This window comes from Ambystoma mexicanum, chromosome 8 (assembly GCF_040938575.1).
Source record: "Ambystoma mexicanum isolate Mex_15411 chromosome 8, UKY_AmexF1_1, whole genome shotgun sequence".
NCBI classification, from domain to species: domain Eukaryota; kingdom Metazoa; phylum Chordata; class Amphibia; order Caudata; family Ambystomatidae; genus Ambystoma; species Ambystoma mexicanum.
The window spans coordinates 1,673,427,134-1,673,445,514 of NC_090929.1; the positions used below are offsets into that span (position 1 = coordinate 1,673,427,134).

Here is an 18,381-nt window from a genome sequence, read left to right on the forward strand (position 1 = left end):
GACGGCTTGCTTGGTGACTTTGGGATTGAACAGGATATGTTTTCAAGAACCCATGCGTGACCCACTGAGCTTGACCAGGGACCCTGCATTCATCTCCAGCCATCCTAATTGATAATAACCTTAGATTGAAGCACGCAAATAAACAGTAGTTCATGACCAATGAGAATTCGAAAATGCAGGATCTAATTCCCACCCATGTCTCCTGAGTCTGGAACTGCCTCTGTGCAGATGTTCTGCATCTGGAGGATATCCTCACATGTAGGAAAATGTTCAAAGCAGAAATATTGTACAAGATGATCCTGTAACCGGATGGCGATCGCTCAAACCCCGCAATGCATTTCTGCTTTTAGAACCACGGAAATTGGTACTAGTCATTGCTTGTAGTAGCTGCTAATGTGTTTCTAATTTGTCATTGCATACATACGAAGGCGTATAATCAGTATTAAACCCCATCTTTTTAAACTCCCACCCTTGTTATGCTCCCCACTGGCCCCATGACTCCCCAAAGCGACTGTCCTTGCTATGGTGCATTCTAAATCACTAATACACCTAGTCTGTTGGCAAATACCCCACAAGAATTCTTCCTGTCCTTGCTGAAACCTTTCAATTTGATGCTGTCTTGCTCCCTTCAGCGCACGGGGACCTCTTATCAGTTCCTGCAAACCCATAGGAGGTGACCTGGACCGGCTGGCGTAGAATGGCGACTTTGAGTGTGTATTATTTGGAACGGTTGCTCATCTGCAGTGAATTGGTAACTAGGCTTGACAACTTTACCAAGACCTGACCTGGAGATCTCTTCTACAGTAACTACAACACTTTATCTTTTTCAGGTATCCACTACATGTGGGGAGATAAATTGTCTGTAAACTCCACTTGTTGATGAATTTGTTGGCATGTTGAGTTTCCCATTCTTTTCTTTCCCGGAGTTCACTCTTTAAGAAACTGTACTATTACGAGAGATGTATTGATACATGAGGCTATGTGAAATGTTTTGATGGCTTTTTAAGTCTTCACTAACTACTCTACATTATGAAATGTATGGATTAGTAAACCGATTGGAATCAACCTAAGGTGAAACAGTCATTTATTTTTCATATAAACATTTTTCTGTCAAAATTGATTCGACTTTACTTAAAAATATATATTGTTTGAGATAAGGCCTCGATTATCACACATTATGTCTTTAAGTTGAGAATTGTGTATTCTAGAGGCCTTCCAATCAGTACCAGTGGCAACTGAGGCCGTTGCTTCACTACCAGAAAGCCTGACAAATGTCTTGCCCATTTCTGACAAGGTAAGAGGGCAGATCTCAACCATTGCTACTGGTGTCTTTTCATAGACCCTTCTCATCGCACAGGCATAAAGAAATAAAAAGGCGTACGGGCAGAACATGAAGCCTTGACCACCCCCAGTACCATGGAGTGGAAAGGACTCCAGGTCCTCCTGTCCAGGCACAGCCCACTTAATGTCACGTTTTCAGGCGTTTGTTGATCAATATTGGAAAGTGCAACCTAGATTTTATTTCTTTAGACAACCCCTTTCATATTTCTTCCTGAAGATTGTCTAGTGGATCAGTTTTCTCATTTTTACCCCAACTCCGGTCCTTTCATAGCTTTTTACAAACATGCAGTTGCTAATGCCATTGCTGTTTAATACACACAATGGTTATATATTCTGTATCTGCTATCGAGGTGCCTTTTTAAAATAGACTCTTCTCCATCATGTGGCAAAATCCTTCTGTGGACAGAGGTGCAATAGGGAACAAAGCTTGTGTGTGCTATGCTAATGCTTGTCTCACAATTTGGCACAATTTGGCTTGGAGGTGAATCCGACACTTTTCCTCCCAAAAATTTGCTGATTTTCTGTATGGCAATTTCACCGGCGGTAAATCCGCCAAAACCTATAATTTAGCAGTGCAGGAAAAACAGCAGTAATTCCGCTACCACCAAAAAAGTGGCAGTAAGGGAATCACCGCTACTTTTTCCCCACACTGATGAAATTGCAATGAAGCAAATTTTGTTTAACTCTGTTATAACACCATGTTCCAAAGTATGGTCATAACATGGTGATGATCAACTTAATCAAGAATATTTAATTATCGTGCACAATGTTTTAAGTGTTTTAAATCAAAACATTCATTTTGATATTTAATTTGAGACTTGTTCTGTATTAGTTGCTGTGAAGGTGTCTTATAAACCACAAGACAACACAGTAATTCATTAAAAAAATGTCTATATGTAAGCCCTACCATCTAGGACCATAACCAATTGTGTGGCAGAGTCGGTTAGGAATCTGTGTGTGCAGTTGTAACTGAAGCTCACTGTCAGATAATTAACAGAAGTAGGTGGGGCCCCCTGCTTGGAGGAAGCTACCACAAGTTATTGTTGCAAACAGTGGTTCTGTACTGACTCCAATACTTGGGCATCAGTACAAAAAAAAACTGGGCAAATTCAGTCCAGTATCGGGCAATTTGCGAAATTTCCCTTTTGAGGAAATTTGTCCAGGTCTCCGAAGCCCGTTCTACTTTGGGCTGGCTTACAATGGAAGATCAAATGCAAGCTGGGGTGCTGACTCAAAGTTTTAACATTCCCAGTGGGATGGCCACTGCTCTTTTCCCTGATTTTAGTGAAACACTATGGGCCACTTTGAATGATTTGCTTGGGTGCATATGCCACTTTGCGTGTCCGCAAACTCCACAGGTTTCACCTAAGTGGAATATTACTGAAGGACTTGTGGTGTCTTCTGTTGATGATTAGGAATTGTACTTTTTGTGTTTCAAAAGCACTTTGAAGTACTATCTGTTTACTTTAGGGCCATTGCACATCCTTTCAGGGTTGCGTCATTTTTTCATTAGTTTCACGATAATACATACAGGTTCGTGGACTTATTATTTGAGCCCTTTTTACTATGTTTCTTAATTGTGTGCTTCCTATATGTTTACTGTGGTCTTTGTGTTGCTCCTTTTGAAACTGGCTTTTCTGGTTGTTTGCACACAAATTATTCGTACTTCTATTACTTACCTGTATTAGTTAAAGACCTACTTTAATTAAGCAATATGACCCGAGCAGCGGGGGCATTACTGACTGAGGTAATACCCCCGCCGTGAGGGTCATATTGCTATTAGTACCCCGGCTCGCATTATGTGCGTGACCGGGGCACTAAAAGCATATTTTTCTGTCCCGAAAAGACGCAGCGTTTTGGGACAGGGAAAAAAAAAAGGACCAAGAAAATGGCTGCCGGGAAAGGGAAAACGGGAGTCCGTTTTCCCTTTCCATGGCTGTCATCGGGAGCGGACGCGCTGGGAACACAAGTGTTCCCAGCGCGTCCGCTCCCGAAAAAAAAGAAGCAGAAGGTAAGTGGGGTTGCGAGGGCGGGAGGGAGGGTAGGAAAACACACTGCAGGAGCCTGCTATCGTTCCGCAGCGAGGACAAAGCAGCAAAAAGGTAAGTGGGGCGGGGAGGGCAGGAGTGTGGGAGGGAGGGTAGGAAAAAAAAAAAAGAAAAAGCTTACCAGAGTCCGCGGCGGGGGTGAAGGCAGCCTCTCAGCTGTGGGGAGGCTCGGAGCAGGGATGGCCCCGCTTCGAGCCTCCTCATTGGCTGAGGGGCTGCCACGTCCCCCGCCGGGGACAAAGACCGTGGAATCCCGACAGAGGGATTCCCGGCCTGGTAATGACTCGGCGAGAGCCAATCAGAATGGCTCTTGCATTCTGATTGCGCCCTCGCCGGGTACTAATGAACCTTTCAATACGCTATTTCATTCACTTTATTTCATTTTAATTTGTGTTCTAAATCTTAGTGTGGAAGATTTGGATAGATTAGCAGAGGGAGGCGTAGGGGGTATACTATGTGTGAGGAGTCTGATATGGTTTGAGGTTCTTTTGGAAAGTGTGGATGGAGAATGAGGTTCGGATGTGAAGTTGTATAGTGCTCCATGCTCTGGATGTCCAATGGATAAATGCTTGTTTGTGTGTACACGTTTGTTTGCAGAGTGGAATGTGTAGGAGATGCTAGATTGCTTGTCTGGCATTTGTGTGGGTGATGGGTTTCAGTTTGTCTTGAAGGTAAGCTGGGGTTTGTGGTGGATGACTTTGAGAACAATGCCGTCCTTTTGAAAGCAGTTCTTTGGAGTGCAGGGAGCCAGTGGAGCTGGGCGAGAGCTGATGTGATGTGTGAATGTTTGGAGAGCAGGAAGCAAACATTACGTTGCAAGCTACTAGCCAGCCATAGAGTCACTTGCAGCCTCAATTCTATACATACACAGAGAACACTATCTTACTCCCGAAGTGTCAAACATTACCAGCTACTGGTGAGTGCACATTGTGCACCCTGTGGACAAGCTTAGAGAAGTGACCTTGGATAACCAAGTACAAACTCCTTGCTTAATTGGTAGACTATATTTTTCCATGCTCACCTTTGAACTGAGCCTAAGCCACGCTGGCCGTGGCAAAGACTAAACTATCAAACCTTCCATCCTTACTCAGCATCTTTCAGTGAGGAACACATGGATGCTGTCTTGCCAGACACTAGAAGTATATATATTTTTTTAAAAGGCTTTGAGACAAGCCATCATTAACCACTCCATAGAATACCAACTGCAACCTTGAAGGATAATAAGACTTATCAATCTGTATCTGATCTTCCTTCTCTTAATAAGATCCTGGAAGTAAAAGTCATTAAGCAAATATAAAACATGGTGGAATCTGACCCTTCAGACCCTCTACAGGGCCACAAACAACCAGGATTAACACCTGCGAGGGCCTGCTCTAATCTCTGGAAAAAGACATTCCATCAGTGCGCATCATGCTGGTTCTGCCAGCCTACGACACGTCACATCACAAGGTTCTATGTAGTGGGCAGCTGCTCACGGTGCATATCAAAGCTGGCACCTTGCTACAGCTAGATCAAGAGTAAGCACAGCCCATCTGTCAAGCCATGTTCAACCACACCAAACGAAGAAAGTCAAGGTTCAATGGGGAACCCAAACCTCAGGGCATTGCCAACCATGAATGCCATCAAGAAAACACCCAAACACTCTTCGACTTGTTCCCAAGGTAACCGGACAGAGATGGGGATAGCACAGACTGGTATGAATGCATATTTGCATAACTGCAGTATACGGTTGATGACTTACAATATCTACAGTTGAGTGAAGTCTGACTGGGTTGGGAAACAAGAGGAAGGAATTCCTTTCTGCCTTCTTACTGTTCACCTGCATTAATACCATTGATGTATGAAACACACCTCCAACAATTGATTCTGCGCCACACTTAAGAGAGTACACTTTAGAAAAATGCTTGTTTAATAGTCAGAAACATAGTCTGAAAAGTAAATCACATTTGTGCCCATAGGTGACACGTGTTTCGGCAAAAAGATCATTGCCTTTTTCAAACCAGGGATTTCTGAATCACATAGATACAATGACACTTGCACTATTAACCACACATTTATGGTGATGTAACGGTACTAATGGATGATTCATTAGCATGTTTTTTGATATGGTATTGTAGACAGAGAAACAGGAAGGGGGATGGGGAAGGATTCAGAGGGGTTAAGAAACAATTGCAAACAAAATGTTTAAAAGCACATCTTATTTATTACATAGACTAGAAATGTAGAGTAGGCATAAACGGTAAATAGAAAATGTCTCGCATGCAAATCAATGGAAAATCTGGCACATTAACACCTCTATTTCAGAAGTTTTCACATTATGCAAATACTTAGTATTACACAAAAAATTATGTGATGCGTGTGAAATACTGTGTTTTAAGTGTGGCACAGAATCAATTGTTGGAGGTGTGTTTCATACATCAATTGTGAGAGGTGAGGTCTTGACCTCTGTCCCTCCAGAGTCTGCGACACCCCAATTTACACAGTCAATACCCATTTCTGGTCTCGGAGTGACATCAGGTTGGTGCCATTACCCCAGTGTTGTTTGCTATGCATTAATACCATAGCTGTCATAAAATGTTCCAGTAGGTGTCTTATAAGGATTGTTTTTTCGTTTGCAGGGGCATTGAATGGGCCAGCCTCAACAGCTTCCTCTCCTTCGCCACCTCAACACCAAACAACGTCAGCCTGGTTAGAAATGAACTGCAGATGGTCGACCTCCTAACAGGTGCGTTCAGGTTTACTCCCTCCAATTGGCTTCACGTTACTGGGTATAGGGTGTTGCTGTGGCTCTTGTCCTGTTTTGTATTTTTTCTTTCAGAATCCTAACTGAACAAATGGGGGCAGGAAAGGGGGATGAGGGAAGTGCTCATACTTGTAGTCCCTTTCACACAGGTTCTGCGACTGCCCTCCAAAGTATCTCTTTTCATTTTTGCACAGTCTTCCATTGTCTTCTGTTTGACTGTATTTTCTAATAAACATGCTGTGGCCGACTCTGTTCTGTGCCTGTACTTTCCCTACCTGCTCTTTCACTTTGGGTATTGTAAGGGTGCAGAAGTAAGGCACGGACACAAATTGGTATTTATTTGGATATAGACATTTATTAAAGGAAACATGCAGTGTGGTGATAGGCCTTGCTAGCCATAACGCCAAGAGGAATTTCCCTGCCTCAACACAACTCTTAAAGGATCTGTCAGGATGTTAAAATAAAGGGAAGTCCACTGTTGTGTCAGAACCTGAACTCTCGCCATCCAAGGCATACATTAATACTTTTCAAAACTTGTTTAGCAAACACACATTTGATTAGCAATGTTTTGTTAATATTTTTAATGTTACTAGATGTTATTTTGTACCAAAGACATAAAAGGAGCAACAATACAGAGGTTTTGTGTACCTCTGAAGTAAGCCATTAGTGAGATGAGTCAGGTCTTGCAAATTCCGCTAGACCTTTAGGTCAATTAGCTTAGTTTACCTACTTGACCTAAGAGAAATGCACTCGACCACTGGCAGTTGATTACTACACATTTAAATGATGCACATTCTGTAAAATGGTGTATGTCACCACAAACACAATTTATGTTTGGTACACTGCTGCCACCCAGAAGCCTACAATGCATAATGAAACCTTTGACATTTACTGCAGACAAAGTAAATGTTAAATAAGTTTCAAAGATCCCTTGCAAATTATATTCGCCCATCATAAAATCTACTACTATGTGAGTGGGTAAAAAGACTTTGCGAGTCCTGGATTATTGTCTGTAAAATGTAAAAGGTTAGCTGCATGAATGGATACAAATAAACTGACACGATAAAAAGGCTCTGAAAACAATTTAGCCAACTCTTTCCCGCAGGTGTTTATATATAATGCAATCCTAATTGGAGGCAAAGCTACCTCTGGAGGCTAACCACAGTGTATGGTAGTGCAGATCATTAGATGTGCAGACTGAATGGAACGATTGATCACTACTTTGCATAAACATCTAATTAGCTTTGTGTATTCTTTAGTTAAGAGGAAAGAAAGTAAGAGACTAAGCAGAGTGGACAGTGTAGCAAGGAGAGAACTGGGGAAACTATGTGGAATATTGTAGTTTGCGTCCAACTCACTTTCCGGGTCGCTAATATAAAGCAACAGGGTGATGAGATGGAATGTCAAGGAGTATGGGGTCACCTCATGGGTTGAGAACCAGTTGCACAGATGTATGTAACCAGCAAGTTACAGAACCAGGTTTGCTATCAAAAGCAGTTGGCCCTGTGATCATTTACATTTTCAAAAGCGTTCACTCGTCAATATGATGCATCTTCCCTAATAACATGAAATATAGTTGACACAGACATTTAGATGTACTAACCTAAACTTTACTGTAAAGCGTGGAGGCAATGCAGGGTTTTACAGTAGCACTACTGTAATTGTGCATTATGTAACAACTTATATTTTTAGTGATGGAATTCCATGGATGACTTTAAAAAAAGAAAATAATAATGAACACATACTGGTCTTTGCCAGACAGGATGTAGTTAGCTTAATAAAAGTGTCATCCCGATTACTTCTGGTTCGCTATTATTTGAAAAAGAACCAATAATGATTGCCCAGCACTCCCACACAAGCCTGTGGCACTTTGGAGTGGAGGAGATGATTACTGCTGCACTCTCTTCATTAGCCCCTTTAAAATTGTAGTGAACAGAGAAAAGAGGGTGGAGGGTAGCCCGAGGTCAAGAGTGGAATTCAGGGCGAGCTGTGCTTTTTTTGAACAGGGTAACTTAAATAGCTACATACATTTCAATTTAATTCGTAAGCCTACAGAATTGGATAGCAGTGTAACACTGCTTATTTACAAGGTGAAAAGGGGTCGTCTGCTCAGCAGGGTCTTCTTCTCATAGCTCAAACACAAAGTTCCAAATGGTGCAAACATAAACAAAGTTCCACAGTAGTAAAGTTCTCTGGCTCAAAAAGAAAGCCAAGTTCCAACTCAAAATGTTGACGCCAAGAGAATGGCTCCTTTCTCTTGGTCTCACCCAGGCTTCTCACTGTGGTTACCAACTACCAACACCTGAGGGAATGTCTCCCTTCCCCTAGCTTTCTTTAGCCTCCTTACAATGTTAAGGGAGGGCCTTCCTTCTCTTGGCTTCCCTCATGCATGTCTCACAACACCAGGGAGGATGCTTCCCTTTCTGTGGTCTCTTCTTTACACCACCAGGGAGGACACTTCCCTTCCCCTGTTCTCTTTTTCTCTCATCTTGCTTTCAAGGGTCCCAAACCATTAAAGTTCTTTTGGAATAGTGTGGTAGTCTTGGTTCACTAGCCTACCAAGTACTGCGACTCTGAAGATGATTGATGGTGGTAATCTTCATTGGAGACCCGCCTTCCTTGGTTCCTTTCCTGGGTGCTCGGGAAGGTTGCTTTGCTTCTCTGAGTCTTCCTTCTTCCCCTGATTAGCTGGTTCAGGTTATCCCACTGCTCCCTTTTGACCCTACCAACCGCCCAGTCACCCCTGTACCTTTGGGGTCTCTCCCGGTAGTCTTTGGTCGATTATGGGGTCTTTCTGCTTCAGTTTTGGGCTTCTACAGTCTTCTCCCCCTTCTCTGGTGTTCTGCAGCAGCTCTGCAGCATGTGGTCCCCTTGGTTTCTCCAGTTAAGGGAGGGCCTTCCTTCTCTTGGCTTCCCTCATTCATGTCTCACAACACCAGGGAGGATGCTTCCCTTTCTGTGGTCTCTTCTTTACACCACCAGGGAGGACACTTCCCTTCCCCTGTTCTCTTTTTCTCTCACCTTGCTTTCAAGGGTCCCAAAACATTAAAGTTCTTTCGGAATAGTGTGGTAGTCTTGGTTCACTAGCCTACCAAGTACTGCGACTCTGAAGATGATTGATGGTGGTAATCTTCATTGGAGACCCACCTTCCTTGGTTCCTTTCCTGGGTGCTCGGGAAGGTTGCTTTGCTTCTCTGAGTCTTCCTTCTTTCCCTGATTAGCTGGTTCAGGTTATCCCACTGCTCCCTTTTGACCCTACCAACCGCCCAGTCACCCCTGTACCTTTGGGGTCTCTCCCGGTAGTCTTTGGTCGATTATGGGGTCTTTCTGCTTCAGTTTTGGGCTTCTACAGTCTTCTCCCCCTTCTCTGGTGTTCTGCAGCAGCTCTGCAGCATGTGGTCCCCTTGGTTTCTCCAGGGAGGGTTGGCTCTTTGTCAGGTCCTTTTGAAAAGGGATTCTCCTGGGGTCTCCCCAGTCCTCAGCACTTCACCGGGATACAAAGGTTCCCCCTACTTCTGACCGAGACTGTGCCTCTGGTCCACAGCTTCTTCTTCTGTAGCAAAACATACCTGCTTCTTGCTCCTCCAGTCTCTTCCCTTTTATACAGGCCCTGGCCAATTGGACTTGGGAAAACACTAGATTGCTGAATGTGCGACTTGCAGGTAATCCTCATTCCTCCATATTTTTCCCTCATTACAGTACTGGTCTTATAACTCCCTTGTGAGTCATTGGGGAACTTCCTTATCACAGCACTAGGAAAGGGATTGTCACTTAGGTAACTCCTATTCTTCCGCGTTCCAGTACTTTCTAGGGGAATGGTAAGGCGGCTAAAACTTATAAGCCTATTAAGTAAGGGGATGTTCTTAGGGTTGTAGGAAGGGGGGGTCTAGGGTTAGGTGATTGTCAGGGATACCACATTCTCTGGGCAGGGTCGTCCCCAATCCCATAAGGGGCATCCTCTAACATGTGATACTCCCCTGCTGCACCAGCCCCAGGGGGACTATTGTTCTGTGAACGCACTGCCCTGGCACCATGGGAAAGGTCTCCCCTAGGGGAGAAGGGACGACATCCTCAGATTCGTCACAGTTTACCGATTGCTGTTTGTTGTCGGGCCCTTCCAGTTTGTGAGGAACTAACATGTATGCACATGTTTCGCAGACTATTAATTGTCTGCAATTTAGTCAACTACTTTTGGTCATTTCGACCACATACATATATGCATTTTTATGTATATGTGTGGTGGGGTAGAGGGGTGTGCTGTAGGGAGGGGGTCATGAGTGGTCCTCTCCATAACAGAAAAACTGTGGAATATAGACCGACCAAAAATAGTCAACCAAATTGTAGACTGAGAGTCTGTGTACAAGTTTAGAACCAAACCAACATACTTCATTCAATGCATGAGTGCTATTTAATAGTATGTGTGGGGAAGCAAAGAGGGCAGCACTGGCAGTATTCGGTGCAGTCATTCGAATTTGAGGTGCAGAGGTGCTCCATGCCAACAGACAAGGTTCCGACACATGCTCTCCTTATCCCTTTCATGAGAGGCCGACTTCTGCTAGCCCCCGTTGCTTGAGGGTTGACCAGTTAATAACACATGCACCTCCATTTCCACACAATCTCATCTCTCCATCTTGGGATTCCCAGATGAAATGCTATCCCTCAGCCTCTGATGGGATATGTTCCTTTTTCTCTCAGTTCAGTATAGTCCTTGCCAATGCTCATAAGATAGCTCACTGGAGTGATGACCTACTGCCAAATCTGTGCCAACGTCTGGGTAACAGAGGTGGAGCCTTGCAGGTGGTGACTCAAATTGTGGAACCATCAGAGAATTCCATGAAATGCGCTCCTTTGAGCTGGGTAATAAATAATGCCTTATGGGTAAGCAGCAAGAGTGAATTCAGGTTATGTTCTGTGCTATATAAATGGAACTATTTACCATGCACTATGAGACTATTGGAAGTCTCATACGAGTTTGTTGAACATATGAGGGAAAGTGCCTTAGACAATCTTCTTTAATAAGGTCTCAGAACTTGGAGGAGATACGCAATATGCATTTTACTTTAGATAGATGGTATTATATCATTAAAGGATATGGTTGCACCAGCATCCCTTTTAATACTTGATCTGTTGCTCACTATAATGCAATAAATAATCCAGTCTTTGCTATGTACAAGAAATATAGAATGCGTATGGCTGGCAAAACATCTGATATGCAGTTATGCAGCTTGTAATGTCTTGTAACCAAATATTTCAGGAATACAAAAAAAAAATCCTTCAAAAGCCAGCTTCAATGGATTGCTTTTCTCCCACGAATTACTCATCTTGATAGATATCCATCATCCAGCTCTGCTGCTTGGAAACATTTCGCCAGTGGGTGTAGTGGACCTAGACTCGATCTTCGATCCGTCTTGTCCGGCTCTTGATTGTTGGCTCTGGAACCGACGTCAGGCGGTGTGTGTATATATATATATATATATATATCAGTGAAAAAACTTTGTCAAAGGAACGTTATGGTTCCAAGTAAAACCGAAAAACCCTTGAAATTCGCCAGTTATGGTAAGCTAAGCAACCATAACTCGCGCAACCACCGTGCACTGCTAAGACTAACACCAAGGACATCAAAGATGACATCACAAATGTCATTGATGACATCACTGATGACATCACATGTGTATGTACTTTTCATGAAATGTGTACAAGGGATTCTTATTATAATGTTGCGAAACAAGTGTCAAGGATCATTGCAATAAATATCATACCCTAATTAGTGCATTGAACGATGCATTGATATAAATAGCATTCTATTATGGGGTTCTATCTAGTATACTAAGCTACTGATGCAGAAACATAACATGGTGTGCAGTGTACAAGATGAAGGTATAATATTCGTAATGTTAATATGTTGAATAATGAAATGATAATTGTTTTCTTAATAGATTTTTGTGTACTGTGCAATATGTAATAAAAAAATCCATCAAAAGCCAGCTTCAATGGATTGCTTTTCTCCCACAAATTACTCATCTTGATAGATATCCATCATCCAGCTCTGCTGCTTGGAAACATTTCGCCAGTGGGTGTAGTGGACCTAGACTCGATCTTCGATCCGTCTTGTCCGGCTCTTGATTGTTGGCTCCGGAACCGACGTCAGGCGGTGTGTGTGTGTATGTGTGCATATATATATATATTCAGTGAAAAAACTTTGTTAAAGGGACGTTATGGTGAAGTTGCGCTACTAAAAACGTATGAAATTCAGTGAAAAAACTTTGTCAAAGGAACGTTATGGTTCCAAGTAAAACCGAAAAACCCTTGAAATTCGCTAGTTATGGTAAGCTAAGCAACCATAACTCGCGCCACCACCGTGCACTGCTAAGACTAACACCCAGGACATCAAAGATGACATCACAAATGCCATTGATGACATCACTGATGACATCACATGTGTATGTACTTTTCATGAAATATGTGTACAAGGGATTCTTATTATAATGTTGCGAAACAAGTGTCAAGGATCATTGTAATAAATATCATACCCTAATTAGTGCATTGAACGATGCATTGATATAAATAGCATTCTATTATGGGGTTCTATCTAGTATACTAAGCTACTGATGCAGAAACATAACATGGTGTGCAGTGTACAAGATGAAGGTATAATATTCGTAATGTTAATATGTTGAATAATGAAATGATAATTGTTTTCTTAATAGATTTTTGTGTACTGTGAAATATGTAATACGTAGCTAATAAAACATTACTATACACAAACACAAAGACACAAGAACACATACCAATATGGGTATATACAGGGAAAGTGACGTTAGCAAAAAAGCACAAGTAGTAGCAGAAACAATTCATAACTTAACTGATTATTTTCATGCAAATAAATGATTGCTCTGTTTCAAAGCTGCTATTCACCCTATGTATATGTATCGCTTGATGTGATTGGACCCACAGGGAAAGTACAGCCATAAAAAAAAAACAGAACTATCAGAAAGTGCTCATAAGTCTATTGATTATCTTTATGCACAAAAAGGATTGCTGTCTTTCAAGCTTGTGTCTTCCCGTATGTATTTTTCATATGATGTGACTGGACTCTAACAGAATTACTGTAAGAACCTACTTGAAGGATACGTCTACAAATAAAATAAAATGTTTAGTTTCTGACTGTTACTGAAGAAAACCATGTGGCCTAGATATGTCAGCAAAAGAAAAAAGAGTGAGCCAGACATGTGATGTCATCAGTGATGTCATCAATGACATTTGTGATGTCATCTTTGATGTCCTGGGTGTTAGTCTTAGCAGTGCACGGTGGTGGCGCGAGTTATGGTTGCTAGCTTACCATAACTGGCGAATTTCAAAGGTTTTTCGGTTTTACTTGGAACCATAACGTTCCTTTGACAAAGTTTTTTCACTGAATTTCATAGGTTTTTATTAGTGCAACTTAACCATAGCGTCCCTGTAACATTTTTTTTTTACTAAATTTTAAAGGTTTTTATTAGTACAACGTGACCATAACATCCTTTTCAATAGATGAAGACCACTAACATCTTATGTCCTCAAAGTGGGAATGCCGGGTGGTAAAAAAACCAAAAAGATTTTCTTTCCTACGCCGGGACGCCTGCGGCGTCTCGGTGTAGGAAGGAAAATCTTTTACCAAGATGGCCACCATGGAAAGGGAAGGCGGGGTGTATAAAGAACACAACAGCGCATGAGCGGGGTTGGGGGGGCACAGGGGAGACGCATGGGCATGAGCGGGGGGTGAGAGGGAACAGGGTACAAACGGGGCATAAGCAGGGGGTGGCAGGGAAAAGGAAGGAAACACAGGGCATGAGCAGTGGTGGGGGGAACACGAGAGAGACACGGGGCATGAGCAGCGGGTGGGGAGGAACATGAGGGAGACACTGGGTATGAGCAGGGGGTGGGGAGGAACACGAGGGAGACACAAGGCATGAGCGTGGGGGTACAGGGCACATACGAGACATGAGCGGGGGTGGGGAGGAAAGGAGAGAGACAAGGGGCATGAGCGGGGGGTGGGGGGAACACGAGAGAGACACGGAGCATGAGCGGGGGCGGGGGTATAACACGAGGGAAACACAGGGCATGAGCTGGGGGTGGGGGGAACACGAGGGAGACACGGGGCTTGAGCGGGGGTGGGGGGCAACAGGAGACAGACACGGGGCATGAGCAGGGTGTGGGGCCAACAGGAGAGACTCGGGGCATGAGCGGGAGGTGGGGAGAACAGGAGACAGACACGGGGCATGAGCGGGGGGGTGGGGAGAACAGGAGACAGACACGGGGCATGAGCGGGGGATGGGGGAACAGGAGACAGATACGGGGCATGAGCGGGGGTGGGGAGAACAGGAGACAGACACGTGGAATGAGCGGGGGGTGGGGGGCAACAGGAGACAGACACGGGGAATGAGCGGGGGGTGGGGTGCAACACGAGACAAACAAGGGGCATGAGCGGGGGGTGTGGGGGGCAACAGGAGAGAGACACGGGGCATGAGCGTGGAGTGGGGGAATGCAGGAGACAGACACGTGGCATGGGTGGGGGCAACAGGAGACAGACACGGGGCATGAGCGGGGGGTGGGGGGAACAGGAGACACACGTGGCATGAGCGGGGGGTGGGGGGAACAGAAGACAGACACGGGGCATGAGCGGGGGAGTCGGGGGCAACAGGAAAGAGTCACGGGGCATTAGCATGGGGTGGGAGGGTACAGGAGACAGACACGGGGCATGAGCGGGGGGTGGGGGGCAACAGGAGAGAGACACGGGACATGAGTGGGTGGGGGGCACAGGAGACAGACACGGGGCATGAGTGGGGGGGGCAACAGCAGACAGACATGGGGCATGAGCGGGGGGCAACAGGAGACAGACACGGGGCATGAGCGGGGGGTGAGGAGGTACAGGAGACAGACATGGGGCATGAGCAGGGGGTGGGGGGAACAGAAGACAGACACGGGGCTTGAGCGGGGGAGTCGGGCAACAGGAAAGAGACACGGGGCATTAGCGTGGGGTGGGGGGGTACAGGAGACAGACACGGGGCATGAGCGGGGGGTGGGGGGCAACAGGAGAGAGACACGGGACATGAGTGGGTGGGGGGCACAGGAGACAGACACGGGGCATGAGCGGGGGGGCAACAGGAGACAGACACGGGGCAGGAGCGGGGGTGGGGGGGTACAGGAGACAGACACGGGGCGTGAGCGGAGGGTGGGGGGCAACAGGAGAGAGACACGGGGCATGAGCGGGGTGTGGGGGGAACAGGAGACAGACACGGGGCATGAGCAGGGGGTGGGGGGCAACAGGAGACAGACACGGGGCATGAGCAGGGGGTGGGGGGCAACAGGAGACAGACACGGGGCATGAGCAGGGGGTGGGGGGCACAGGAGACAGACACGGGGCATGAGTGGGGGGGCAACAGGAGACAGACACGGGGCATGAGCGGGGGGGCAACAGGAGACAGACATGGGGCATGAGCGGGGGTGGGGGGGTACAGGAGACAGACAAGGGGCATGAGCAGGGGGTGGGGGGCACAGGAGACAGACACGGGGCATGAGTGGGGGGCAACAGGAGACAGACACGGGGCATGAGCGGGGGGGGCAACAGGAGACAGACACGGGGCATGAGCGGGGGTGGGGGTACAGGAGACAGACACGGGGCATGAGCGGGGGGTGGGGGGCAACAGGAGACAGACACGGGGCAAGAGCGGGGGTGGGCGGGAGGGTGAAAGACACGGGGCAAGAGCGGGGGTGGGCGGGAGGGGGAAAGAGACACGGGGCAAGAGCGGGGGTGGGCGGGAGGGTGAAAGACATGGGGCAAGAGCGGGGGAGGGCGGGAGGGGGAAAGAGACACGGGGCAAGAGCGGGAGTGGGGGGTAGGGAGACAGACACGCAAGGCATGAGCGGGGGGTGGGGGAAAGGGAGAGACACGCGGGGCATGAGCGGGGGGTGCGCAGGAGGGGGAGAGACACTCGGGGCAAGAGCGGGGGTGGGCGGGAGGAGGAAAGACACACGGGGCAAGAGCGGGGGTGGGGGGGAGGGAGACAGACACACGAGGCATGAGCGGGGGGTGGGGGAAGGGGAGAGACACGCGGGGCATGAGCGGGGGGTGGGCGGGAGGGGGAGAGACACACGGGGCATGAGTGGGGGCTGGAGGGAAGGAGAGAGAGAGAGACATGTGGGGCATGAGCGGGGGTGGGCGGGAGGGGGAGAGACACACGGGGCATGAGCGGGGGTGGGGGGGAGGGAGGGAGACACACAGGACATGAGTGGGGGGTGGGCGGCGGGTGGGGAGAGACACACTGACATGAGCGGGGGTGGGCTGGAGGGGGAGAGACACACGGGGCATGAGCGGGGGGTGGGCGGCGGGTGTGGAGAGACACACGGACATGAGCGGGGGTGGGGAGAGACACACGGACATGAGCGGGGGGTGGGCGGCGGGTGGGGAGAGACACACGGACATGAGCGGGTGGCGGGTGGGGAGAAACACACAGACATGAGCAGCGGGTGGGAGAGACACACGGGGTGGGAGAGACACACGGGGAACGAGCGGGGCATGAGCGGGGGTGGGCGGCAGGGGGAAAGACACGGGGCAAGAGCGGGGGTGGGCGGGAGGGGGAAAGAGACACGGGGCAAGAGCGGGGGTGGGCGGGAGGGAGAAAGACACGGGGCAAGAGCGTGGGTGGGCGGCAGGGGGAAAGACACGGGGCAAGAGCGGGGGTGGGCGGGAGGGGGAAAGAGACACGGGGCAAGAGCGGGGTGGGCGGGAGGGGGAAAGAGACACGGGGCAAGAGCGGGGGCGGGAGGGGGAAAGAGACACGGGGCAAGAGCGGGGGTGGGTGGGCGGGAGGGGGAAAGAGACACGGGGCAAGAGCGGGGGTGGGCGGGAGGGGGAAAGAGACACGGGGCAAGAGCGGGGGTGGGCAGGAGGGGGAAAGAGACACGGGGCAAGAGCGGGGGTGGGCGGGAGGGAGACAGACACACGGGGCAAGAGCGGGGTGGGGGGTAGGGAGACAGACACACAAGGCATGAGCGGGGGGTGGGGGAAGGAGAGAGACACGCGGGGCATGAGCGGGGGGTGGGGGAAGGAGAGAGACACGTGGCATGAGTGGGGGGTGGGCGGGAGGGGGAAAGAGACACGGGGCAAGAGCGGGGGTGGGCGGGAGGGGGAAAGAGACACGGGGCAAGAGGGGGGGTGGGCGGGAGGGGGAAAGAGACACGGGGCAAGAGCGGGGGTGGGCGGGAGGGAGACAGACACACAAGGCATGAGCGGGTGGTGGGGGAAGGAGAGAGACACGCGGGGCATGGGTTGGGGGAGGGAGAGAGACACACGGGGCATTAGTGGGGGTTGGGGGGAAGGAGAGAGAGAGACATGTGGGGCATGAGCGGGGGGTGGGCGGGAGGGGGAGAGACACACGGGGCATGAGCGGGGGTGGGGGTGAGGGATAGAGACACACGGGACATGAGTGGGGGGTGGGCGGCGGGTGGGGAGAGACACACGGACATGAGTGGGGGGTGGGCGGCGGGTGGGGAGAGACACACGGACATCATGAGCGGGGGTGGGCGGCGGGTGGGGAAGAGACACACGGACATGAGCAGGCGGCGGGTGGGGAGAAACACACGGGGGTGGGAGAGACACACGGGGCATGAGCGGGGGGTGGGCGGGAGGGAGAAAGACACACAGACATGAGCGGGGGGTGGGCGGGAGGGAGGGAGAAAGACACACGGACATGAGCCGGCGGTAGGCGGGAGGGAGAAAGACACACGGACATGAGCGGGGGGGTGGGAGGAACAGGAGACAGACACGGGCATGAGCGGGGGTGGGGGACTTACTGTGCAGGCGGGATACAAAGCCTCTCATGCGAGGAACAAAGATGGCGGGCGTCTCTGAAGCCAGACGCACTGCACGCTTTCACGCATCCAATGAGAGAGCACGTCAGATGTCCGCCGACATCACGCAAGCTGCTTGCCCAATCACCGTCCTGTCCGCGGAGCGAACAGGGAAGTGTGTCCGCGAAGCGAACACAGATATCACTAATTTTTTTCACTTACATTTTTGTCATTTTTTAAAAAACTACTGGACGGATTTACTCCAAATAAAGCAAAGCACGCTTTCGGGACCAAGCCGCCGCTCCTGCCGCTAATTTGGTGTAAATCCGTCCAGCGGTTTGGGCTGTAGGCGTGAGCAAAGTTTTTTCCCATTATGTCTATGGGAAAAAAAAAGTTTTGGGACCCCCCCTAAACCTTTTC

The 18,381-nt window shown here is 48.3% G+C and overlaps 1 protein-coding gene across 1 annotated transcript in view; it reads left to right on the forward strand.

The window, feature by feature from the left end:
• The window catches only part of WDR11 (WD repeat domain 11), a 1,001,187-nt gene that overhangs the window by 426,880 nt on the left and 555,926 nt on the right, over positions 1 to 18,381 (forward strand). Inside the window, exon 12 of the mRNA XM_069611952.1 lies at positions 6,008 to 6,114. Coding sequence (XP_069468053.1) covers positions 6,008 to 6,114 — 107 coding nt within the window. The remainder of the gene's footprint in view (positions 1 to 6,007; positions 6,115 to 18,381) is intronic.